This window comes from Eucalyptus grandis, chromosome 11 (assembly GCF_016545825.1).
Source record: "Eucalyptus grandis isolate ANBG69807.140 chromosome 11, ASM1654582v1, whole genome shotgun sequence".
In the NCBI taxonomy this organism is placed as follows: Eukaryota; Viridiplantae; Streptophyta; class Magnoliopsida; order Myrtales; family Myrtaceae; genus Eucalyptus; species Eucalyptus grandis.
The window spans coordinates 34,818,924-34,846,670 of NC_052622.1; the positions used below are offsets into that span (position 1 = coordinate 34,818,924).

The 27,747-nt window shown below is 40.2% G+C and overlaps 2 protein-coding genes and 1 pseudogene across 2 annotated transcripts; all 3 read right to left on the minus strand.

Moving 5' to 3' along the window:
• Positions 1-6,426: 6,426 nt before the first annotated feature.
• LOC120290012 lies at positions 6,427-9,684 on the minus strand (annotated as a pseudogene).
• A 5,642-nt stretch (positions 9,685-15,326) lies between these two features.
• Positions 15,327-22,932, minus strand: LOC120290013 (serine protease SPPA, chloroplastic-like). Its single transcript, XM_039305656.1, is given in 15 exon segments — positions 15,327-16,002; positions 16,172-16,315; positions 16,407-16,494; positions 16,656-16,707; positions 16,710-16,766; positions 16,892-17,046; positions 17,937-18,006; positions 18,784-18,953; positions 19,197-19,264; positions 19,704-19,807; positions 19,891-20,069; positions 20,694-20,770; positions 20,773-20,825; positions 21,393-21,576; positions 22,377-22,932. Coding segments are annotated over 15 exon segments (2,121 nt in total). The 5' UTR covers positions 22,866-22,932; the 3' UTR covers positions 15,327-15,771.
• Positions 22,933-24,205: 1,273 nt separating this feature from the next.
• LOC120289906 lies at positions 24,206-27,520 on the minus strand. Its single transcript, XM_039305296.1, has 7 exons — positions 27,468-27,520; positions 27,212-27,371; positions 26,842-26,955; positions 25,902-25,983; positions 25,240-25,411; positions 24,918-25,014; positions 24,206-24,552 (listed from the first exon to the last, which is right to left on the minus strand). Exons 1-7 carry the CDS (start codon positions 27,518-27,520, stop codon positions 24,442-24,444), a joined length of 789 nt encoding a protein of 262 aa, XP_039161230.1. The 3' UTR covers positions 24,206-24,441.
• Positions 27,521-27,747: the final 227 nt, after the last annotated feature.

Sequence of the window (27,747 nt, forward strand, 5' to 3'; positions counted from 1 at the left end):
ATGTCATAAAGCATCATAATATCATGTCATAAGCATCAAGCCGTTTAATTAATATGAACAAGACCTAAACAATGTGATTTACAAAGAGCCATCAACTTAAGTTTATTTGTAGGAGAATAACTATTGTCTAGTTTCAAAGAACAAGACCAATAGTCAAGTCACTTACAATAACTTAGTCATGTAATATCAAGTTTCAATTAAGAACAAGACAAATAGGCTTCTTATGTAAACAATTGCTTCTATGTTTCAATTTGGAATGTCACAATTATCGATTCCTTAAAGTCAAATAATCTAGCATCAAGTTTGGAATGAGATCATTTAACCAAAAAGGATAGTCCAATCTAGTTGAATTGTATCATCAAGTTTGGAATGACACAATTTTCCTAGATAGAACATTTGAATTAGGTTAAAGTCATCTTCATCAAATTTGGAATGAGACAACTCACCCTCTTCAAATTAATCAAGAATCGTGAACATCGATGAAACATATAAACTGTGCTTATCATTGTAACCAATAAAGAAAGATTTGATAATTCAAAACACACAATTAGAAGGTAAGTAAATGGTAGTTAAGACTTGCCTATATAGTCTTTAACCCCAGTTCCCCCACTGTTTTGAATAATCGATCTTTAGGCATACCTTTGGTGAGAGTATCGGCTATGTTATCCTTCGATCTCACATCGATCAAGGTGATAACCCCTTGTTCTCTCAGATAATTCAACAACGCATGTCTCAGTCTCACATGTCTTCTCTTTGAATTAAAGAGAGAATTCTTGACGACTTGGATAGCTGCTCGATTATCACAGAATATGCTTAAAGAATTAATCTTTAGCCGAGTCAAAGGAATATCCATAATCAGATTCTTTATCCACTCCGCCTCTTCACCGGCTGAGGCTAAAGAAAAAGGTTCCGATTCCATAGACGACAATGCAATACAAGTCTGTCGTTTGGATTTCCAAGTAATAGCAGCTCCACCCAAAGTGAATACATACCCACTAGTGGACTTACTATTTCCAATATCCGAGCACCATGAGGCATCGAATATCCATCCACGGTTGGAGGATAAACAGAATAATAAAGAGCATAATCTTTAGTACCTTTAAGGTATCTCATTAGTCTATTGAGGGCATCCCAATGCTCTTTACTAGGATTACTAGTAAAACGACTCAGCATGCCAATTGTAAAGGCTATGTCGGGTATAGTGCAACTCATAGCATACATGAAACTACCAATCAGTTTCGAGTACTTTAACTGATCCACGCTAGTCCCTTCATTAGGACTCAGTCTATTATTATAATCACATGGTGTCTCACTCAGTTTACACTTATCGTATCCCCAAGTAGAAAGTAGCTGCTCAATATAATGAGTCTGGCTAAGGGAGATGACTTGCCGTTCAAAGCTTACTTTCATGCCAAGAATGATATTAGCAATACCAAGATCTTTCATGTCAAATTATTTAGCTAAAGTAGCTTTCACATCACTCACTACAGAATGATCGAAACCAAGAATTAACATGTTATCAACATACAAGCAAATGATGACTATCTTATTTGACATAGAACGATGGTAAAGGCATTTATCTGAATAACTAGACTGAAAGCCATAACTCTTTACCACTTCATCAAATTTAAGATGCCACATCTTAGGTGCTTGTTTAAGACCATATAGGGATTTATTTAATTTACAAACTTTGTCCTCAAGACCTTTCATAACATATCCTTCCGGTTGTTCCATGTAAATTTCCTCATTTAAATCCCCATTTAAGAAAGCTGTTTGTACATCCATTTGATGCACTACAAAGTGTTCAATAGATGCCAAAGCAAGAAGAATTCTTATAGTTGATAGATGACACACGGGTGAATAGACATCAAAATAGTCTATTCCACTCTGTTGTTTATAGCCTTTAGCTACTAAACGTGCCTTGTATCTGGCTATTGATCATCACTATTCAGTTTCTTCTTCAACACCCATTTACAGCCTATAGCTTTAGCCCCTTTTGGCAAATTTACTAGCTGCCAAGTGTGATTCTGCAACAGAGAGCTCATTTCATCATCTATGGCTTCTGCCCACAATAGAGATTCCCTAGATCTCATTGCTTCCTGATAGGAGAATGGATTATCCTCAAGATGGTAAGCAACAAAGTCCTCACCAAGACTTTTGGGAATTCTCTCTCTTGTAGATACTCTTACTGGAATTGGTTCAATAGCCAACTGTGTGGAATTAGTGTCAGAAGGGCCTATTTCAGATTTTACAGGATATTCTGAAATCATATCTGTAGATCCAGAAACATTCAAGCCTTGATCTCTGATAAACTTGTTTTCAAAGAACACTGCATCTCTAGATTCTATCACTATGTTAGTAGATAGATCTAAAAACCTATTTGCAGCGCTGTCTTCTGCACTACCTAGATATACACAAGTAATAGTTCTAGATCCCACCTTAGGTTTCTTAGGATCTAGTATACTTACATAAGCAATACAGCCCCAAGTCTTAAGAGTATCATATCTTCAAGGGCGCTTATGCCATATCTCATAAGGTGTCATGGACAACTTAGAGTGCGGCAACCTGTTCAAGATGTGATTAGCAGTTAGAACTGTTTCTCCCCAGTAGGAGGAAGGCATGCTAGCTGTAAGTAACATAGAGTTTACATTTCAGTTAACGTTCTATTCTTACACTCTGCAACACCATTTGATTGGGGTGAATAAGGAGCAGTAGTTTCAAGTATTATACCTTTGAAGCACAAAATTCCTTGAACCTTGACATAGTATGTTCTCCTCCTCTATCACTCCTAAACCTCTTAATTTTCAAGTACAGTTGATTTTCTACTCTAGACTTGAAAATCTTAAATTTTTCAAAAGCCTCATCTTTCGATTTCAACAAATAGATATGACAATATCTAGAAAAATCGTCTATGAATGTTATTAGATACTTCTGACCACCTTTAGTAATGTAATTTCTAAAATCACAAATGTCAGAATGTATTAGCTCAAGAAGTTGTGTGCTTTTAGAAACCAATTTAAAGGGTTTTCTAGTGATTTTAGCCTGTGCACACACTTCACACTTATCAAATCGAATAGAAGTATCTAATGGAATGTTATGAGTTTTAGTTAAATGTTGCATTTTCCTGTAATTCACATGTCCAAGTCTATTGTGTAGCAACTTTGGATCAATCAAAGTAGAATTCACATGGTTTATGGTATCAACATTTAAACTCAACCTATACATACCATTAACCATGAATGCACAACCAAAATAATATGAGTTAACAGATAAAGTTACTCTATCATTCATAGTTGAAAAAGACATACCAGCTTTATCAAGTAAACTCATAGATATCAAATTCTTCTTAAGTAAAGGTACTACTCTAACATGTTTCAGAGTTAGTAATTTACCTAAAGAAAGCACCAAATTTGCAGTTCCAGCATGAGTCACCTTTGCCTCACCACCATTGCAATTTTCCATAGTATCTTTTAGTTTTGTGACATCAGTGAGTAATTTCTTGTCATTTGTAGCATGACAAGTAGCGCCACTATCCAACCACCACTCGGAAAGACCTCTGGCCTTTCCATTCTTCATCATTCCAATGAAGGCTCGAGGCTTATCCTCTAATGGTGCATATTGGCCTCATTATGTGGTGTGTCATTATTTGGCTTCTTCGGCAACTTACACTCTGCTGCCCAGTGACCCCACTTTCCACAGTTATGGCACTTGCCCTTCTTCTTCTTTTTGAAGATAGTCTTTTTGACCTCTAACTGTAAAAAAGATTCACCTTTTGGTGACTTGGACTTTTTCTGAGGTTTATTGGAGTGTGAAACTAAGTTGGCATCCCACTTGTTCCAAACTCTTCCTAGTGATATTTTGATCCTCAATGTGAATATACATATTTAATTCATCCAGTCCCATCTGTACTTTCAGTCTGTGCATTTCAGTCTTGAAAGAAGACCATTCAGTTGGCAGTTTGCTCAACACAAGACCAACAAAGAGATTATCGGACATATCAGAATTATCATCTTTCAGCTTGTTCCTTGTTCTCAAATTCAACTAACTGAGAGGTGATGCTTGAATTCATAGTGAATTTAAAGTCAAAGAATTTCTCCGCTAGGAGAGTTTTAGATAGCCCCTCTTGTTTTTGGAACTGAGCATTCAAGTGATCCCATATCTCTTTCGCCGTCTTATACTCACTATAAGTCATAGCCAGATTAGGATTTAGAGAGTTCAACAAGTAATCTCTACAAAAATCCTCATCTTTGTTCCATTGATATTCATTCAAATACAAGTATAGAATATGTCACGTTCTTTCATGCCAAATTGAACATGTAATTTCCAGCCATGAAATTCAGTAACATCAAAAGATTGCAACTTTATAATATCATAGGAACTACGCTTTGCCATTTTAATCAAAGCAAAGTGTTAGAAAGAGTGCACCTCGAAGTCTTCAGAGCAACAAAGTTGAATAACTCCCCTAACCTTGATCAAACCACTCTGTAGGGATGGAATTTGTCAAAACAAACCCCAAAAACGGATCTGGAGCGCCCAAAAACCTTAAGATGGACTGCCCTTGTCGCTGAAACTCGCTGAAAAATTTCGCCCCCGAAATTCGCTAGAAATTTCGTCCCCAAAATTCGCTAGAAATTCAGATGGAAACTTCCAGGTGCCGTAATTTCTCCGTCCGACCTCCGATTGACGCGAGTGACCACTCAAAACGTTCGTATCGGCGAGTAGATCAAAGCTCAAGTGGTTTCACCCTCTAAAATTGGCTATAATTTTTTGGGGTTTTGAATAAAAAATTTCGGTCACCCGAATCTTCAAACTCAGATCCCGGCCAATATCACCGTCGAAATCGAAAGTAAATTACAGCCGCGAGTTCGTCTTGACGAAATCTTCAAGAAGACACTTTACTCGCTCAAATTCGACACACGAACTTAATACTTCAATATTGTTTCAAGAAGACACTTTACTCGCTAATACTTAAACTTCAATATTGTTGAAGGTAATAGGTTTGAGAGAAAAAATACTTGCTTGAAGTATTACACCAAGAGACATCAAGTTTGGAACACTCAATAGTGTTACCGCGTGTAGGGAAACCCTAGAGTTTTTATCTGCACGTTATTGGGCTTCGGCCCATATGGACCCAAATAACCATGCTTTTATCTATTGGGCTTGTATGTGAACATATTATTTTGGACTATATTAATAATATATCCAACAATTATTAATATTATTGTGCTTGTTTAAGACCATATTATAGTTAATAATATTAACTATATATTATTAATATTATAAAATAACTTAATATTATTAATAATAACTTAACTGAAATGTTAAATATATTATTAATATTATAAAATATATAACTATATTATTATAATCGGATTTATAATTATTAACTATATAAATATATTATATAGTTAATAATTATAATTATAAGTTAATTATTATTAACTATAATAATATATTAAACGTAACTTAACTAATATTGGCCAATATGCTAATTAGAGTTAAATATAATATTATATTATTATATATATAAAACGTATCTACACATTAGTGAAAAATAAGTATTAGTGCAAAAGTAATCTAAGATGAGACAGGAATTCTGCCTACCACAGAACAAAATAAGAAATGAGCAGGCATGGACAGTGAATACAAACGCTAGAACACCGAGTAGCTCCCTACTAGTAAGTGCCAGCACGTTCCCTCTCCTTAACACCCTCACCCCCTCCCTTGCCTTTTCCCTCCAAATTTGAGAAAGAAATCATATGCGAGCCGTTGGATCTATTTTGCTTTTAGGGCACATAATGTGCTTTGGAAATTGAATGGCTTCATTAAAATGGATAGTTCCTTCATTTTAAAAGGGAAAACAAGAACTATGACCCAATATATAATGTGATATCTAAATTTTTAATTTGTTCAATATGATCCATAAATTTTAATTCAATGTGCAACGTAATCTCTAAACTTTTGGTACATGTTCAAACTCATCTCCATATTCGATGTTGTCCTTGAACGAAAGGATAACATTGATTATCTTCATATAATTCAGAGATTAGTTTGAATATTCACCAAAAGTTCGAAGGTCGCATTGAATAAATTAAAAATTCAGAGACAACGTTGTATATTGGGCAAAAATGCAAGAACCACATTGGCTAAATTGAAAGGTCGAGGATTACATTGCATATTGGGTCAAAATTCAATAATTGTCCATGTCATTTTCCATTTTAAAAATGAGTGCTCCATAGGCACTTGTTAATGCGACTTGTGATATAATTGACCAATGAAATCTTGTTCGGCAAGGATACAAAGGCAACATCCCTAGAATTATAATGATGTCCGGTACATGTTACCTCACATGCTCGTGTCTGTTACAATGAAGTAGAGACAGAATGAACATTGCAAGAATAAATGAGATGAGCGTATGCCCAGAAGGAGGAAAAAAAAAACAATTCCTTCTTTTGAATTCCTTCAGACAGCTGCAAGTTCTAGACCTGTGGCTGCGACATGTTCCCAGGACAAAGAAAGCTATGTTGAACAAATTTCTCCTGCTTATTTTCTACTTCCAAAACTGCATGTATTGAATGATTCTGCTATCACCTATGCATTATCTCAAAACGAATTATCAATGTAGTCTCCCATGCCGCTGCTTCCTTCAATGGAGGAACTCTTCTGGATAGCATGAAATAGGTTTGCTTCGTGTACAAGCATTCATCCATGTCACCTCGAGCATTGATACGACTGAGGAATCATCTTGCCAACAGAATGTGCTTCAGCTTTACAACCAAAGCGAAAATGCCATAGCATGGGAAGTGCATTAGCGCCACGGTCAAGTACCTTCAAATCCCATAAAAGAGGAGTCAAGACTAGTTGCTCAGAAAGCCAACCAAACTACTAGGAAACCTGCTTTGCTTTCTTAACTGCTAACAAATTCTGACAGGATTGCATGCAATGAACTAGATCGTGGCCATAATAGCTTTCTATGTGAATTGAGCCTTACAATCATTTGCAGAGAATCAACCAAGGATGTTTGAAACTACCAGATGTCCAATTGAACCATCCAGGTGTCCAAATCCGTCTCAGTTTGCAAGTGTAGTTAAATAAAAGTAATTCTAAAAGTAATTCGAGCGGGGAAGATTAAGGGGACTCGCATTGTTCATTTCTCATGCATAGTAAACGTTGAAGGACGAGCTGTCCAACAAAATGTCACAAGGTCTACATACCATAAAGGAGCATGTGGAGATGACAAGTCAAGAAATGGATACGGCCACCTGCAAAGCAGTATGCAATTAGTGTCATGATAAGTATAGGTCATGATGAACCGATGATGCAGCTAAAAAAATATAGACGGTTTACCAGATGGTGAAGCAAGCATGGATAACCCATTGGAAAATAATGTAAATGGTCGTCCACAAGAAGAAGTATGCGATCCGAAAGAGAGGAAACCGCTGCAAGGGAAGAACTCCAGGAATCAGAACACATGGTATCTGACCTTAAAAGAGAGAGGAAGTAATGCCAGCGAGCTACTTGCTTACCAAGCAATTTAAAGCTGTATCTCCAAGAAGTAAAACAACGTTGATGGTATGCATGCTTATGTCCAACTGCAAGTGAAAGGTCAGATAAATACGTTAGATAAGCAGCACACAACAGACAAGTCATTGGGAAGGACCTAAATTGTTTAAGCAATTTTGTTTCAAATGGATACAAGTAAGAGACTGATGGAATTTCCAACGGGCAATTTGCCAATTATTAGGAAATGCGCTACTGTGCTGAGTTCACAAAGAAGAGAGTAGTTATACATTCTCCCATTTGTATGAAGTAGCTATTGTATAATCCTCTATCACAGAATCACCACCACCTAAGAATTCGATTGTATTTTTGTTTTTATGTGCTAAAGAAGAACTAAGCGGCATTCAGTTACTTACAGATTTCAGTCTATAATTTTTTTTGGCAAGAAACGGAACAATTATAAACCAGTAGACGCTATCTGTAAGCACGACTGCACCGGCATTCATCTGTCATTAACAAGAGGGAAAAACAATGTCAATGTCCTGACCCCTCCTCAAAGCTTAAGAGGAAATAATCACATGTTCAATGTGTACCTGGAAAATTATTTGAAAGGAATAGCCAAAAATGCCTGCAGTTTCACGAACAGCTTCACCAGGTGGAGCAGAGCTTTTGTTGGTGCTAGCCATGCCAGAAGAATCCCTCAGCTTTAGAGCCGCAAAATTTGCTCTCTCTGAATCTATCTCCACATTGTGAGATTCACTTATTTTGTTCTCGTACCTGTAACATCCGTATGCAGAGAGCAACGAACCAAGCTTGTGGAGGCCCAAAAAGTAGTCATGTTAGAGTTGTAGAGAAAATAAGAGGGTAGAGACTAGTGGAAACGTAGACGCAAAGATGCAAAATGAAGGACTTGATCATGGTGGCGCAGCAGAGCTGCAGAAAACATACCCCGAAATAGATGGTGACTAACGCAGAAGTCCACCTGTCGAGAAAGAAATTTATTCTGTCAACCTCAGACGAAGTGATGGAAGAAATCTAGACCTTTCATGTAGCTAGTAACGAGAAAGTGCTTCCTGTGAAATTATGAATGAAGCCTCATTTCCGGGTGAGAGCAACTCACTAAGGGAGGAGATCCGTGCTTCAGGTATACATCATTAAAAGGTAAAAAAAAACCCTACTTCTGCTCATGATGATCAAGTTAATGTTGCCAACACTTCAATTAGGAAGCCCTCTGTGTCAAATTAATAAAAGCCTACAGAACCCAGAATCTCCATAAGCAAACTTCCTAACAAATTTCTGAGATCCTATGGAATGCAAATGCACTTTTCCAATGTAGACCAATCTAGGAAATTCCGTAAATGTAATTGATAATACTCAACTGCAACAAAATTCAATGAAATGCTAAATGACAAGCTTGTCTAGCAAAATATTATCCATACCCCGAATCTACGTACACTTTAACTGAGATGATAATGGAATGAGAGAAACTGATTATACAAAAGAGGGGAAACAGAGGACTTACTGAGTGTAATAGTAGTATATTTTGGCGCCGCTTTTGATAGTGGTCACGCATAACATTCCTATAAGCAAGAAGAAGGCAATGACTCGAAAAGCCAGAAGCCAAGCCGGGTGGACTCCTTTCAGACATGGAGTCCAGGTCTCGTCACTATATAAAACACCCGCAGCCCCTCGCTGGGTTTGTCGGCCGCCATTGCTGCTGCTTCGACTGCAAAAAGCCTCATACTTCCTCACAAGCATCAAGGCAAAGCACGACGATGCAAAGACCCAGATCGCACAGAGCAAAACCCTCCAGTTGAACCAGTAACCCACGGTGTTCGTGTGACCAGCCGGCATGGCTGGCTTCCAGGAATTATCTGAGGTTCCTGTGCGCAGTCCCATTTCATTATTTGCTCGATTCAGTGACCTCAAAAATGGACGTTTCACCTCCAAATTCTCTATCTCGACGGGGAAATGGAAGCGGCAAAAAAGATGACAAGACAGCGAGAAACCGAAAGGCACTATTGTTAGCTTAATAAATACTGGAATCCGAATGACCCAACAACGATTTCAATGAAGCAATCACGGCGAAACTTTTCAAGCTCCTTTCCTTGTACGCTTTCCAGGATCAAAGGTAGGAACAATCCTGATGCAACCTCATGCAAGGCTCGTCGACGAAACCGATCGACATAGAAAGACTGGAACAAGATGGGGCCTGGCAGGAGAAGTCCGAAATTCCACATTCGTAAAGCTTAGTGGACTTTTTATATGGCACGGAAAGAGATGGAAAGAGATAGGGCGGTGGTGGCTCGTGAACTTTGAGCGCAAGCTTCCGTTTTCTTACCGGGTAAGATCCCCCCGTTCAGATAAATCATATTAGACTGTTCTCCAGTCGCGATCGCGGTACGACCATGCAAATATAAAAATTTACTGTCCCGTCCCAACAGAAAAGACATGCGTTCCGCGTCAGCTTTCGCTTTGCAATTTTATCCTCTCCTCCTTTTGCTGGAGTAAAGCCCCGAGAAAGGGAGAGGCAGAGAGAGAGAAAGGACAGAGACGGAACGCTCCCTCGCGGCAGGGCAAGAAATTTCTCAGCCTTTTCTTGTCCGACGGAGGTGGGCTAATCGGAGACCGCTGTTGAAAAGGCGTACGCTACTTAGGACAAATCGTGTGGACCTCGTTCGACGAGGTGGCATAATTTGCCAATCATGCACCTACGGCTGACTATATATGGGCTTTAGGTCGGCTGGGCAGAGCAGTTCGATTGCAATCGTCGTCTCTCTGTCCCCTCCTAGATTCTCTTGAGGCAGCACCAACTGCGTTGAAACAGAAAGCGTTTCCATGGCCCAAATGTCTAGCATCCCTCCGCGATGAAAGGACGGTTTTCTCTCTCGCACTGGATAAGTGAGAAAAAAAGAACTTAAGGATGCTTTTCTTCTTTGCTTTGTTTTCCATCCTGGGCTTGAGCCATGGAAGCTTGAGCCTTCTGACTCCCGGCCCAAGCTCGAGACCATGCAATGCTCAAATTTCATTATCGACTTAGATTTGAAAATGTTCCCATATTTTTCAGGTCCCATTCATCTAGATCGAGTCAGTTGACTCGCCAAGAAGATGCTATGTCATTGAGTGCTCCAAGATTACATGAGCCTAATATATCAGGGTGGATTCATTTAGCAAGCGCTTTCATAAAATCTACGTGATTCGACGGGTTACATATGTATAATAGTTAACATGAATCGGGTTCATGATAGCATTATCTGATTATGACGTCTATATCTTTTTTTAAGAGAGAAGAGAAACTTCGCTTGATCGGGACAAGAGTTTTCCTTAGTTTATGAAGAATAACTTTTGACCCCGAAAAACATGCGCCTTTTCAAGAAAGGAATGATCGCACTTTAATGCTGAAACTGGCGTGAAATTGAAGCATGTTTCAAGCCCGCGAAAGTCAAGCGGAGAACCAGTTTGTTTCTGGAAAATTGGGCAACCGAAATTAGCTCGGCTGTCTACATAGCACCATCGGATCAAAAAGGTCACAAAAAATTTCAAGATAATGAGTAGACAGAGACAGTACCTCCTATTATTGCATCTCAATTCGAAAACCCGACATACTTTCGAGAGCACTCGTGGACCATACTTAATATGGAATACTTCGATCTTCAGAGTACTAATTATACACGCAACACGAGCAAAACCATCGCATCGAAGAACTTTTTCTGTTTAGTTACTTAACACGTAGACGAACTGCACTTCCTAACAAAAACAATCCACCCTAGCATAGAAAATAGCTGCAGTTGAGAGATGATGACAAGATAAATTCAGTTTGCTAAACGGCTTGACCACGGTCGTTGCTAGAAGGAGTGAAGACAGCGAAGAAGCGAATGATTTTCACCCTGCATTGGCCACGAATGTCCGGAGCAAAGATGCGCGGAAGTGAACTCGATCGTTACAGAGGTGGAAAAGGGAAGAGTTTTCTGAAAAAGCTGAGACTAAGTTCGACTCGGAGCGTCGCCGCGAATGCAAACTGCATTTCGCAATGAATGCGGACGGCGGCAAAAAGCTTACAACATGCATACTTCACCGTCGGCTCATGCATGATCTCCGCATCTAATCGCATCGAAAAGCCGACTCGAAAGCAGCACATGCACGCGGACAGAGAGCAAGAGACAGAGAGACTCACCATCCATGTTCGTTCGATCTCCGATGCGTCGGTCGACCGTCGCGGCACCTTCGAGTTCACCTCGTCGACCGACGAAGAGTCTTTGCGCCGTCGATCGAATGCCGAAATCTCCAAAGCTGGAAGAGAGCGGCTGCTGGAGTGAAGGCGGAGACGAAAGCTCTTATTTGTCTTTCGGGGGGAGAGGGAGAGGGAGGGTTACGTACATTCAAGTCGTTGGGCCTCACGCCTTTGGTGACGACGGGCTCGCCGTACGCACCCATCGCACCGAATCGGGAGTTTTAGATGCGTGCGATGCGAATGCAGTGAAGTCATCTCCAATGTTTTTAATCTGCGCAATCACCACGCGACAGTGACACGTGGAGAAGAGAGTTGATCAAGACACGATTGAGATTCTCGAAGTTCGAATGCAAAGCGAATGGGATTCATGTCCCTCAAGCCGTGCCATTGATTGGTTACATCGCGTCAGTCGTGTGATGAGAACATAAAATGATTTTTCCTGGAGGACAAAGCGTGCACTTTGATGAGCAAAATTAGTGGTTTTAACGTAGTATAATAATGTGCCCTGTGGTGGATCCTCCCACCTATGTGTCCCATCGGAGTTTTTCGCCAAACATTCGCTGCTATAAATTCCTAAATAATAATAATAATAATTAATAAATAAATAATAATGTGCCCTTTGAAATTTTATATGGGTTTTTGCTTACATAGGAAAATGGGAAGTTTGGCATATTCGCAAACTCGGTTTTCTTTTTCAAAATATTAAAAAGAGATTTTTAGTAGAAAATGAGAGATGTTGTTTAAATTGCAATATTAAGAAGAGGGACGATTTTCAGTTCGGTCCGATTAATCAAACCGAACCGAAAATGTATGAAAATTCAAATCGGTTCGAACCGGTTCCAGTTTGGTTCTAACACACCTATGACTCTATGAGTATGACACATTTACCCGAAAAAATTATTAACAGGAAGCCTAAATCCGAGCTCATTAATTAATTCAGGACTCATAATGAATAATAGGCCGACTTAGAATATATTTATTATTCCACGTCATACCGCTTGCTCGATGCGAAACTTCTCGCGTGCATATTAATTATGATAACGAGAATACCTTGCGTCCACATGCCTCGTGATACCATCATTTTTTATTAGTATACTTTCGCGTCTACGGGTGCCGGCTTCATGATTTTAATACTTTGGAATCTTGGCTACGCTAGGTATGATGACATGAACAGAGTCCTGAAGGATCTCCATATTATGCTCAATTTAGTTTAGGGCATGAAACTTCCGTCGAATCCCTCGGTTTGTGCCCTACCGACGCCTACGCCGAATTCTCACTGTCCTAAACTGTAGAATTGTGCTGGCACTCCTACCTAACCCGTCCATGAAGCCCCCAACTAGACAAATAACACGGTTAGAAAAATTTGTCTACCCCTACAGAAACTGCCGCATCGGTCCGAAACTGAGTTCCCTGGCAAGTCACTGTACATGGCTTGTGCATAGCTTGACAAGCAAAGTCAGTAATCTACCGTGATGGAGAATTCGTGACTTCATATGATTTTTGCTAAATTCTCTTTGACATGTTGCGTAGAGTAAAAAGTTGTGTTGGAATATTATTCACATTGCTTGACAATGAATCATAAATACTCTTTATATTCATATTGTCTCCCTCCACCTATTAATTTAAGCTTTTTGATTGGATTTTCTAACATGATATTAGAGTCAGTTCCCTCATATGAAAATACATGGTCAAAAAATTTCACATTCATAATGAATCATAAATGCTTTTTAGCTAGGGGTCCAGTGGAAACAAGATAAACTAAAGTCAAGCAAACAAAAACTAAAAAAAAATTATTGTCTACCGTCAAATTCAATTAACCGATGCATGAGTTTGAACAAATGGAATTTTTAGCATCGCGCATGTTCAGCTTAGTGTCTGTTTAAGGAAGAAGTCAAGAGAAAATAATTGACTTCTACAATTTTAAGATTTGACAGGACAATTGAGGTGGAGAAAAAGCGCTCGGTTTAGGGTGCGTTTGGTAATGTTTATGTTTAAAAATTGTTCCAAGAAACAGAAATAGAAAAAAATGTTTACGTTCGAAGAACAATTTTGAACAAAAAAACGTGTTTGGTAAATTTGTTCGGGAATAAAAAATAAACAGAAACACGTTTGGTAAATTTGTATAATTTTTTCATTTCTTTTATTTTTTAATATTTTGATTATTTTTCTTATTTTTCTTTTTCCTCTTTTTTTTTTCTTCTTTTGGCCGGTCGCCGGCCTCGGCCATGGCCGGCGATCGACCGACGAGGGCCGCGACCTCGCCCAGCCACGGCGAGGCTCACGCCCCGGCGAGGCCGAGCCTCACCGTAGCTGGGCAAGCTCGGCCTCGCCGGATCGGGCGAGATCGAGCTTGCCCGGCCCGACGCGAGGTCGGCCTCGCCTTGGCTGCGCGAGCTCACCCGGCCGGCGAGCCTCGCCGTGGGCGGGCGAGGCCGCCAGCCCTCGTCGGATGATCGCCGGCCATGGCCGAGGCCGGCGACCGACGAAAGAAAAAAGAAGAAGAAAATAAAAAAGTGTTTCTCAATTTTGTTTCAGAAACAAGAAACAATTTTTTTTTAACTTTTTTTTTTTTGTTTCGTTTTCAGATGTGTTTCTAGAACAAAAACGCATCCAAATGCATTTCTATTCCTTTTTGTTCCCAGGAACAAAAAAATAGAAATTTTGTTCGGGAACAGAAACAACTTGCAACCAAACGTAGCCTTAGTGTATGTTTAAGGAAAAAGTCGAGGGAAAATGATTGACTTCTACAATTTTACGATTTGAAAGGACGATCAAGGTTGAGAAAAAGTAGGAGGATGCAGGAGCTATCTGGTCCATGACTTATTATAGGTGTTGAGAAATAGAATGCATTTGTCGCCGAAACAAATTAAGAGATCACACTAATACAATGACCTTGCACACCCATAACAAGTGCGTGAAGTAAGAGTGATCATCTCAAGATAAGTGAATTCTCACCTTAAAACCAAGAACCGGGCTAAACATGATCGGTTACCCTTTTGGAGAACCAGGAGTTGACTTTGTCCGCAATGAACTAGACCAGGCCGAAGGGATTGTCCTAGGAACCAGCAATGTTATTTTTTTTTTAATTATTATCTTTTCAAAAGTTCTAAAATAAATCGGAAACTTCTTTAATGTAGTATGAAATTACTAATTACGAGGAAGTAAAAGAAGAGCTTGCTCTCACACATAACCTTTTGCTATTATCGAATAAAAAGATACCCAATCAATTTCATCGATTTGATCCAATTTCTTCCCAAAAACCAAGAATAAAAAATCACTCACAATCGATCAATTCGGTCCAATCCGATTCTTAAAGAGGATTGAGATCGATGCACACTCCTAACATGAAGGCTCCAATCCGATTCTTAAAGAGGATTGAGATCGATGCACACTCCTAACATGAAGGCTCGTATCTATGATTAATGTTTGAGATGGTGCACTCATTTCACTTTTTCTTCACTTTTTCATGAAACACGTCAATTGACTGAGTCTGCTTCAACATTCACTTATAAATTACTTTTAAAAGAATTTGTCGAAAATTTACGGGAGAAATATATAGAAATCTGTATACCATACCAACATTTCAATATTGATATTAAAAAAAAAAGACCATATTCGTATATTTGAGCGGGCAATTTCTAGCCCCTCCCGCGAGTCCGTGCGAGCGGGGCTTTTCTGCCCAGTGTAAATAATATCAGCTCATCTTTCACCTTTCAGCATGAACATCGGCCAAATTTTCTGCATGATATTCTCTAGTGACAAGATTTTTTAAATGTTACCCCATCATTAACGTTAATAACCGAATAACCTGCAACTTAGCCGCGGGACATGTCACGCCACGTGGCAAGCGGAAAGCTAAAGAAAAAGTGTCACCTGACCGATACACGAGCGAACATTCTCGTACCTCCGGCTTATAAATTATACGACAGCACACAGGACTGCAGCCTCGGTGGAATGTCATGGCATCTCGGCCCCCTGCTGCGTTGCGCGGTGATGCTGTGTACTCTCGCGGAATGGCGAGACTGGTCAGAGCTGACGCTCTAGAGAGAACTCAGATAATCCTTTATCATGGCCAATATAGGATTGGAAAACGAAGAGCTCTCTAGCCTCTCGTACAATATTCCGTCCATCCGGGCCTGAATGCCTTCAGCAAACGACAATTCTCGAAGCAATTCCTTCATCGCGGTGTCGACCCCGACAAGAGAGCCTCCTATTCCACTCAATATTTCAGGGAGCGAAGGAGATGGCCTCGACAGCTCGACGAGCGTGACCTGTCCCAAGATAAATGATCAGACTCAGCAGCTACTTGGTCACAAAACAAATTTCTATTTGCTCTTTGAATTTCCGTAATTAGTTAGAGATGTTCAAAAAATACTATTGAGATCAACAGTAAACCTTTTCTAAGCGCAAAGAGGAAAACCATCTGGACAATCGACCTACCTTATTAGTTTGGGGTATATTGGCCTTCTCTTTCGCAATCGCAATAGCCCGAGAAAATCCGCCGATTGCATCAACCAAACCTCGTGAAGCAGCATCGTTGCCTGTCCATACTCTCCCTTGTGCAACCCCCTCCATCTTATCAACCTGTGGGAAAACATAACAATTACAATTCCATTAAGTAGCAGGTGTATATCAGGCAGGTCCTATAGATGAACCCCAAAGGTTGCTTCCGTACCGGCATTGATCGCGAGAAAGCCGCCTTATCGCGAAACATTTTGTATGCATTATCCGCCATCTTGGCAAATAGCTCCGCCTCATCTGGCCTGAAACCATTTAGAACAAAACAGAAAAAGTGCAGGAGAAATGGTTACATTGGAACATGTCATCACATAAAATCCAAACATGAAGACGGCACTCAAAAGTCCCAGTACAATTATCAAGATATCTTCCTTAATTTACACTTCAAAGTATCATGCGACAATGCCTTTCACCTAAAGGTCGTTGCTCGGCCGCAAGGAGCTCAGCATATTTTCCCTTGATATGATCTCCTTATTGAAGCCTATTTTTTCGTACAGATTCCCCAGGTTAAGCTTCCCTGAGAGGATAAAAATGGCACACTCACCACGTTAGAACATCCATGAAGCTATGAAAATCCAAAGGAAAAGCAGTAGCATAACAACTATTGCAAGATATGAGACTACAAAGTGATGCTAGGTTCACCTGAAACAACTCCAATAGAGCCAGTTAAGGTAAGTTTTTCTGCAACAATGGTCGGTGTTCCCATTGCCATGTAATATCCGCCACTAGCTGCTACATCAACCATTGATGCAATAACAGGCTTTGATGCAGCCAATTGCCTAATCTCCCTCCACATTCTGCTCATCATAAGCATCATGAAACCCCCAATTAAGCTACAGTCAGAAAAGAAAGCGGAAAGAAAGAGTAAAATGTTCAATATGACAGTTAAAGATGAGATTTTCCGCTGCATGGATATGACGGCAAATCACTTAGGGCAAGACTTTACTACTACCAAATGCATCTTATCAGCTATCCCACCAGCTTCAAATTCCAACTACATAAGTGGAGGTACTAGAGAGAGACAAGAAGTTTCGTTATCTTATGGCACATTGTCAACCATGTCAAAAGCACATGACTTTGCACTGACAATTACTCTGATTCCAGATCGAGAAGAAAAGCTTTTACATGCCACGACTATAGAACTTCCTTGGCAAAAGAACATTTTGATATAGCCTATTGAAAGGGATAAGTGCAGAAACTAGAGTTTGTTTTGACTGGTAGTCATTGAGAGATTGAGATTTTTAAAGAGGCTCCGATTAGTCTTAAACTCACCATTGATGGAATCCAGGTGTTGGATTTCATACGAGCCAAATGACCAAAGAACTCCACATTGGAGCCACGCTGGAACTTTGGCACTAGAAATGAATTGACGCCAAGCTCAACACCAAATTAGGGCATTTATAAGACCTAAAGTCCTCAATTGATCAAAAAGAACAATTAAGTACTTAATTAACCTGGGGCCAAAACTTTTAAGTCTTGTTCTACACTTGTCCCCTATTAAACTAAAAACACCACAGTGATAGCAAGATACTATAATCATGATTAATAACAACCACATCCGTAGAAAACTAAGACATTTGAATAGCCTGATTCCTCGCTAATATATGCTTTTATGTTTAAAAGCATAAGAAGCGGCTCACCAGTAAAAACAGTTGGAAAATGTTTAAGTGATATATAGCAAACTTACAAGTCTGAGGCTAGAGCATCACCACCAGGGCTGTCGATTCGGATAATTGCAGCTTTAAATTTTTGACTCTACAGGAAGGAAAGATATAATGTTTAAGAACACATGAGATGAAAAAAGAAGATGCAATAATTGATAATTTTCAATGTGACGTAGACAAAAAGGAAATAATAACAATATGGGAACACTTTGAGATGAGTCATCAGACTATGCTTCAGAGGAAGAACCCTTTGAATTGGCTTTTTATCTAAAAGATTGACCATTTCTTATTTTCTAAATGCATGTGGACTAACGAAGGGAGCAATGTAGTTAGCCCCTAAATTTGCTTGCATCTACCTCCACTTACTCATAGTTTACTAGAATTATTGAAGCAGCAAAAAACGAAAAGCCAAAGTTATATAATCAGCTTATTCATGAACGCATTTTGAAAGATACCTTTTTTTCTGGGGGTTGTAGAATAATAAAACATTTTAACAGTAGAATTAGAGTTTGATCTGATACTTAATGGATCAAGAGATGCCAAAACTTTAATATACACCATTTGATGCACTTAAGCATCAGGACATATTTGCTCACTCTATGCAGCAAAACTGCCAAATATAGCAGGAGATGGCAACACTAGAGATTCCGCACACAAGAAATGCAGTGACTCCATTAGACATTTGTATCTTCTTCATAAGTTGCTCCAGCTTTTACTAAAACAACGCTTCATAACTAAGCAAACAGAACGCCACTTCATAACCATAACTATGAAAGTGACAACAACAGGGCTTTGGCAATGCTACACCAAAGAAACAAATGCCACCCAGTATGCTTATAACTGTATTCTGAGCTGGCAAAGAAATCTCACCTCTCACAACCCGAATTTTTTCAATGATTTGCTCTGCTATTATACCAGAAGAACTGGGAAGGCTTGTTGGACTTTTCACACGACTTATAGCACCAGAGGCTCGTATGACGGCTATTAAGTCTTTACCACCAGATAAACCAAGGGTCCACTTTCTCACTCTTGAGTACCTCCTGGAGTACCACAACAAAAGAGCCATTAACATGAGATGGTAACATTTAATTTCTGAAACTCTTTATTCTTTTGTTCCCAGTTCAGCGGAGGGAAGACCACTTGTTTCTGAAACTTTACATTCCTTTTAAAACCAAAATTCCTTGCATGCTAGAAAACTTCAGATTACATCTGACCAGTAACAAGGGGAAAATGTTTCTAACCACAAACTGAACAGGGACTTCCTTAGACCAACTGTGGACTACCTATAATCGACCAATGGGAGATTCTTATCCGTCTGCACTCCAAGTCTTTCTTTCAGCATTGTTATCACCTGAAACATGTCTACACATTAGTGAAAAATAAGTATTAGTGCAAAAGCAATCTAAGATGAGACAGGAATCCTGCCTACCACAGAATAAAATAAGAAATGAGTAGGCATGGACAGTGAAGACAAACACTACAATACCGAGTAGCTCCCTACTAGTAAGCACCAGCATGTTTCTTTTGATTACATAAAATTATTACAAGGAAGCAAGTAAGAAGAATGAGATTTCCTAAAAGCAATGATTACACCTTTTCTTTTGATAAACAAAAGGCATCTCTGACTGCCATGAATGATAGTAGAAACTCGTATTCACAGATGCAAGCATGGAATTTCCGACCACCCACATGTAATAGTATGACAAAATCATTAACAGTTTGTGCCTCAGCAGATTTTACTAAATGCTTTGTTCTCAGCATCCCACCACAATAAGAGTAGAGTTAAGCACCTCATCGTCATAGCGTATGTCGGTTATGAAGCCCTCTTTTTTTAACCGTTCTACTTGAAAAACTCCTTCATTTATGAAGTTCTCAATATCTTCTCTTTTCTTCCCTGTTTGAAACAGAAGAGCCTTAGAAATGTTTTGCAATTACAAATAGGAAGATCAAGCCCGTATGATTTTAAAGCTACAACACCTTTTGTTGAAGAAACCTCATCTATCCAACTGCCGTATATGTTATCCAGTATGGTCGTCAACATCTCACAATTTTCTTCAGACATGGATTTTCGCAGGAGTTGATCCCCAGCACTTTTATATTTACCTATCCTTTGAACTTGTGGTTCAACTCCCACTTTATCCAATACACCTGAGAGAGAGAGAGAGAGAGAGTCAATAAGCTACCAGAAGATAAATGATCCATGCCAATTGCCAACAGCTGAGAGTTTATAGAAAGAGTCAGGCAAAGTTACTGTTGAAGTCCCCACCCAATTTTTTTTTCTGCCGGCATGCAGAAGCTATGCATTACAGCTGCAAGTCATCCACTGATTACAATCATTTAAACGAGAAAATGTGCATGCCACATGCTTTTTGTTGCATGCTCGTCTTCTCAAGACTTTAAGACAAACCAACCAAAAGACATTGACGAAAGAATTTTGGTAAGAACTTTAAACATTTAAGGAGATACTGCAAATGTTCACAAATAACCTCATCACCCTCCCCACTCCCCCAACCTCATCAAAAGAGGAGAAAGAACAACAACTACAACAACAATTATCAGGGAACCTCCAGAATTCTGAACATGTCATGACCCTCCCCTTTCAAAAAAAGCAACAAAAAATGTTTTGTCAACTGAAAGGAAAGAAAAAAAAAGTACTGGAATCCTAATAGCATCGAAGCAATCAAGTCTGAGAAACAAGCATCCAAGCTACAACTGTCAGTCAGCTGTCAGATAAAGCACAGTAAGGTTTAAAGGTCTTGGAGAATCAATTTACCTCTTAAAAGGAAGCTTGAACTGTCAGACCATACAAAGAAAAATAAGCACTTGGAGGGGCATACAACTCTCCACAGGCACAAGCAAAAGGTAATACTCTTTTTCTTGACATGTAGGGACGTACCCCACAATGAATTTACCTATAATATCAGAATAAAGCTATATCATAAACAAGGTAAAGAACAACAGTTAGTATATGAACAACGGCAGGAGAAATCTCAAAGGTAAAACCCATATGGGCAATTAAAGCAGTGGTATGCTTCAGTTTAAAGGAACCTACTATCCCATCATACTCTGTGAAAGTATATTCTGGTTGCAGGAATAACCCAGTATCGTCACAAAGACTTCCTTATTTTCAAAGTATAACAATGTATTAAAGTAAACTCATTCCATCAAGTAACTCGAAATAAGTTTGCACCACCTGTTGGAAACTCACATCATTAAGCAACTCTTCATAAGCTTGTCAAAAAATTTCACAGAGAAATACCATAGAGCAAACCATGGTGGCTTAATCAAAGTTAAGGCATCTTGATTTACTGAGTTTAAGGCAAAAACTCCAAAATCACATAGTAACCAGCTCATTTTATATGGCATATCACGTGCATGCACATACCATATTCATCTGTCTTACAACCATGAGGGTTCTAGCAACAGCGAGCCGCTTTATAATATGTAATTGCCTACCCAGAAGTAAGCACATTCTTTACCTGATTTCTTGAAATTCAGGATATGTCTCCTTATTTCTTCCACTTTACCCCATCCACAGCTCAATGAGTCAATATGGAGGTAAATACCAGAGATACGAGGATCGTATGCTGCTTTTATAAAATTCTCACAAATTTGAGGAAGGGAGAGTCCTGAAGAGAAACGGCTCTTTACCTGATCAGATATCTGAACAATAAGGAAAACACGAGAAGTTTCAACTCTGATGAGAGGTAGCCACGATGAGTCAGATAACGGACTCATATAACATGATCTTAAGGAAGTTTACAGAGATAATAAATATGAATTTTTCAATTTGGGCAGGGCCGCAGGTACCAAATGCACAGGCTTTTTTACTGCAGGTGTATATCATTGTAAACTTGAATTACCAACCCTCTCGTGAGACAAATAAGAAACAAAACATTAATATAAGTAAAGGATTTTTGTTCTCGCACTCAGTAGCGCACTCTCGAGCAATAGACATTACATTGAAACATGAGAGTAAAATTAAAGACTACAAAATTTTAGCTTGCGCAAATGAAAGGACCGTCTCATTATCAGAAAACCACTTCTCAACTGGTTCTCTATCATGCATCTCGTAAGTGGGGCAGATCCTTAACACGTCTCACTCCTCTTCCTGTATCTATAGGCAGTTGTCACAGTCTGAAGACGAAACTACCACATTGAGAGTCTTCGATGCCATTCCAAAAATATTGGAACATTGCAAATCGCCTTCATGATACATGAGAATAATACCCAAAACTCAAAAGTGACATCTGATTTTCCGTACAGCATACCTCTAACATGGCAGACACCCAATTTTTCTTTCCTTTTTTCAACGACGAGAAAACTACACTTAAGTATCTTCCTACAACCAATATGTAACCTTTATGTGCTGATGGGGGTTATGTACTCAAACCGAAACGCATGATAGAGAGATGAAGTACGCTTCTCAAACACCAAAAGCATTGCTCGTCGAACGACCGAACCTGGCCACGCAATTTCATAGTCAAGACGCTGCCTTTCTTCACCCGCTGCCAAGGGAAAGCGACGAGCATTTTGAGCTTGACCCCGAATTGCTTCCACACCCCGAACTCCTCGAACTCGAACTCCCCGCTCGGGTAGTCCCCGTCTTTCTTGGCGTGCGATTCTTGCTCCTTCGCTTCCTGTTCTTGTTCCGGCTTCTGGGTCTCGGCCGCCGGCTCGGAAGAATCGTCGAACGCTCTGACGGAGAAGCTCCTGCGATGGGCGGCCGGGGCGACGAACTTGGAAGAATGGGTGAAGGAAAGATTGGTTCTTGAGAGCGAAAACACGGATTTCGCGTGGAGAGGAGGGGAGAGGAGGGGGGAGACATGGAGGTGATTGTGGAGAGGGAGACATGGGGCGTGCGGTTTGGAGAGGTGGAGGAGTGCGGCGAAGTTCTTGCCGTGGGTCTGGACTGTGCAGGTTATCTGCGGCGTGTGAAGAAGCTTCGACATCTCTGTCTCTCCCTCTCCCTCTCCCTCTGCTCGTCGTCCTGCGTGTTCTGTTTCGGTCGGAGAAATCGCTAAGAATGGCGGAGGGGAGGGGGAGCGACAAGGTGGAATTTGCGCCACGTCATCCTTAAAAGGTCGTCGACGTGTCATATCCACATGCTTGCGCGCAAGCACGGCGTCAAATGAAAATATCGGCCAAGTATAATTGCAAAATTAGGATATGTGGAGGCATAATGACATGTTTGGTAACCATCTAAACAGTGCATGATTTTGATTTTTTGTTTTTGAAAATAATTTGGAAATTGAATTGCGTTTGGTAAATTTTTGTTAAAAGAAAAATTTGTTAAATGATTTGGAATAGAATAAAGAATAATAAAAAACTTGATTTTTGTTTGAAAATTAAAAAAAAAAAGAATAAAAAAGTGGAACTCCTCTTCCCTGCTCAGACATTCTCTCCCCTCCTTTATTGCCGTCCGCCGTCCGCCGGTCACCTAAGCAACCGGTCCAACGAGTTCACCAGGCCAAGAAGAGGTCCAGCAAGCTCACCGGAGGCAAGCCCAGCCACAGGCGAGGACAAGCCTCGGTAGGGCCTAGCCCCCAGCGAGGCTAGGCAAGCCTCACCTAGCTACCAGTGAGGCTTGGCCGATGAGGGCCGGCCTCCCGAGGGCTGGCGACACTTAATGAGATCGGGTTCGACAACCACTTGAAGAAAAAGAAGAATATGAGAAAAAGGAAAAAAAGAAAAGAAAAAAATTATTTAAAAATTAAAAGAAATTGATTTGAAACAGAATCAATGAATACGGTACTAAATGCACTCTATTCCAAAATCGAAATTTTGGACAATTATCAAACGAGCCAAAATCTTGAAATTATTCTTAAGAAACGAGATAAAAAGAATCATTTCTAATCGAATATATTCCTAGGAACAAAATTGTTACCATGCAATTCGTATTCCCCCACTCCACACTGGAAAGAAAAGTTTGAGTGGAAACTTGATTCTTTGACTCTATATCGTAGTTCATATTCCCACTCAACCGGAAAGAAAAATTTAGGTGAAAACTTAACTCCACATGAGTACAACAATACTGGTACCACCATGTTAGGGAATATAGTAACTTACCACAATGCTATGTTGGCACAGTTGTGCTCAAGCCTTTCGACCAGCCTCAATACCTGGTTGAAAGGTTGAGTTCACGAGCTTCTAACATTTTGGTACCAAATGAAATTACCTTCTAATTACTATTTCCTTCACTTATAATTGTTCTTGTGAAAGGATTTGCAATTTGGAACTTGGAACCCTAGGCTAAACCAATTACCTTTCCATGTAAACAGAGTGATCCAGGGGGCATCAATGCAAGTGGTATAAACACTGTCAATGACTCGAATCTTCTTCCTCATTGAAAACTATACGTAAATTTGACAAAACGAGAGTTCATACTCCACTGGAGGGAGTGACGTATGTACAACTAAGGGTTGCTTCGCTATGCAGTTCCACCGTAAAAATGGTTTACAAGAGATTCGGTTGGAGCAAAAGACCCGCTTCAATGTCGGATCTGCCTCGAGAAGAGACCTCTGGATATCAGAAAGCATCGGAGTCGTCCCCCAAAGTGGAGAGCGAGAATGGTGCGATAGCCACATTGAACGTCGGTGAATTTACCTTGTCGACATGCTTCATCTCGAAGTCGCCTTCCTGCAGTGCAGAAAGGGAAAAAGGGGAAAAGTGAATGGGGTTCTAACGTTTGTGCCTAGGACAGACAGATGTATGCCACATTACATAAACATTCGCAAACCACAACAGATTGGAGATAACAGTGAACCCGACAGCGTAACATGAGAACTCTTTTTGATATAATCTGTGGACTCTTGTATTAACATCTTAGTTGAATCACTTATTTCTGGACCATTTTCTACATCCAACTTCACTGGTAATTTTTACATGGTGCAACTGCAAATGGGAACGATGAAAATGAAAATACCCATGCGCACACGCATTATGTATATGCTTCAATTCCAATCAGAGCGTAAGGTCAATTGTTCTAAGTGAGAGAGTCTTACCATTCTTCCGCTTGGCGTGCAAAGCGGGCATGCAGAGGAGTACTCAAAACTAGTCCGGGGAAGCATAACAGGTTGTTCGCCTATAACTCCAATTCCCCTGGAATAAAAGGACACAGTAAGTCCAACACATACTTTCTTGATCAAGAAAAATTATGCAAATGATAGGATACCGCAAGGTACTTGTTTGCCAGAAATTAAAATAACAACTCGCAAACTCACATTTCCAGGCTCAATAACATAAAGGACAAAATACTAAAAGCACATATACGTGGAGATTGGAGAGAGAGAGACCGAGGGGGGAGGGAGAGGGAGAGGGAATCACCATAAGTTGTCAACTTTGCCATTGCCATCGGTAATGATCCAGTGTCTTCTAAGAAGTTGAACTGGTCGATCTGAATTGTTGGTAATTCTGATCCTATAAGCAAAAAAGTACTGCCTTTTGGAAGGCTGACTCCGCCCCTCGATGTACACACTCCTGACTTGAACCTGATACCCTGAAATATTAAGGACTTGACTTTAGATCAATAAACTATTGAGCATGGAAAAAGGGGAGGACAATGCTGGCGATGATGAACGACAGGCTGCAAAAACCCTTCCTAATGAGTAGTACTGCCACTTCGATGGTGACCATACTGAGGATCTTGAACAGAACATTTCAGTAATTTCTACTAATTGGTTGTTAAAAGGGCTGTATATGATACTGACTGGTAGCACCTACAAGCATTTCTAAGTGTTCATCATGTAACTGTAGGTAATTACCACTTTCCAAAAGATCTCCCAGAAAATTTAAATTACGAGAGACAAACTGTTCATAGCATCATACCAAATACATGACTGAATGGCACACTGATGGAGTTTTAGATTAAACTATGCACCCAAAAACAGATTCATTAGCTGGACTATAATCATTAATCGATTCATAGTAACATTTGACTTTGTAAAAGCCTATCTAATTGTAGCCACAAAAACATATAAACTGCATACCAGGGTTTGTTGCATCGCTTGAACATTTCAAGAGTGAATGGGGTGCAATTTCTTTCAGCTCGTCACGATATTTAGCCGCATCCTGAAAAAGACATATCAGAAGGTTAAGAGAGATGGTTGGCACAGGTCCAAACATCAATTGCTAAAGTCAGCAACCAGTGAAAATAAGGTGAGGAACACAATCATCATCGACAAAGTTAGCTTGATCCTCTCACTGAGATGGAAAATAAGTGTGGGACAGTCATCTGACAAAGTTAACAAATTAATGCTCCAACTCTATATATATTCCAACCTAAAAAAATTTCGCATATTACATTTGCATATGTATTGAGTTCTAAATTTGGAGAAAAGCAGCTGAAGTGTAGGCAATCAAACTGGGGTTGTCACTAAAGAATGGCAACATCAAGGAGGATCATGATGGAAATTGCATGAAGCAGTAACTATGGTCATATCAAAAGATTTTACTAAATCTCGTACCACATGTTCGAGCCTCTAAGCATTATCACGTCTAGCAGATCTTGTTTGCTTCATATGCATAACAAGGATGAATGTGTAAACTACTATAAATATGAATGTATCCAACTCCATCAAAAAGAAAAGAATAGGAAAAAGGGAGAGAAGATTCAAGTATAAAGGGAACAGCATGAAGATTCGGGCACTTAATACCCCAAGCATAGCACAAGAGTAGTTAGGCTAACCATGATGGAAACAAACATACTGAACCTCCTGAGATAAAGATATGGCTACCTCAACAGGCGACATTTACCACTAGCAGCTGACCCAAAAGGGGTCAAGGTACTAGAAAGATATCAGTTTGTCATCATATTTAGACAAAAGGAATTGAAAATTCACATAATGCATACTGAAGCCTGATCTATTGACACAGTGCAACAGCAAAAATGAAGATAAAGACTCAGCTTGAGAAACAGAATTCAAGTACCTCGAACCTCTCATCAGTGACCGCGTCCTTAATTAACCTTCGCAGGTGCAGAACCGGCTCCTCTTCCTCGAACAACTTCAACGAATCGCGAATTCGAGCAGCCTCCTTATAATCCTAAAAACACATAAACAGAGTTAATCTTTCCGCCAAATACTCATCACCGTATCGAAATATAATTCAAATCCTCCTTTAAGATATGAAGCACACAGCCATCCGAAAGAGACCAACATCATTAAAATCCCCGTAGCTTCGAATCCAGATTGACCATCACAAGACACGAATGCATATCCATTCTTCCAAACGCAAATTCACTGACCAAGCAAATCACACATTGAGCAAACCGACGGACGAGAGAGGATCGAACCATCACCTCGGACTTGGCGGCGACCTCCATCTGCTGCTTCAGCAGCGCGTAGGTCTGACTCCGCGTCGGGAACGAGCGGCCGCTGGAGCTGGAGCTCAGGCTCGAACTCTTGCCCTCCCCGCCCCCTCCTCCTCCCCGCACCACCGCCGCCGCCGCCGCCGTTTCCCTCCGGCGAACAAGCGACGATCCGGCAATTCCTCCTCGGAAGCTCTCTGCTGCAATTGAGCCACTCCCTCCTCAGGCCCGCCTCGGACGGAAGCACCTCCTGGCCCCGGCATTGACGTCGCCGAAGGCCTTCAGGCTCAGGGAATGCATTCGCGCTGACTTCGGGTTCCGGTCCCGATTTCAACGGAGAAGATGATGATGATGATGATGATCTCAGGAAATCATTTTCCAGGAAAGTTGCACGGGCCTATCACGGTTGGAGAGAGAGACATCCTAGGGAATCGAGAGAGAGCGTGTTGCTCTGATTTTCTCCTCGTCTCCTCGGATTTCAGGGGGGAATTTTCTTTAAGGTTAATTGTCCGCCACAACATTCGGGG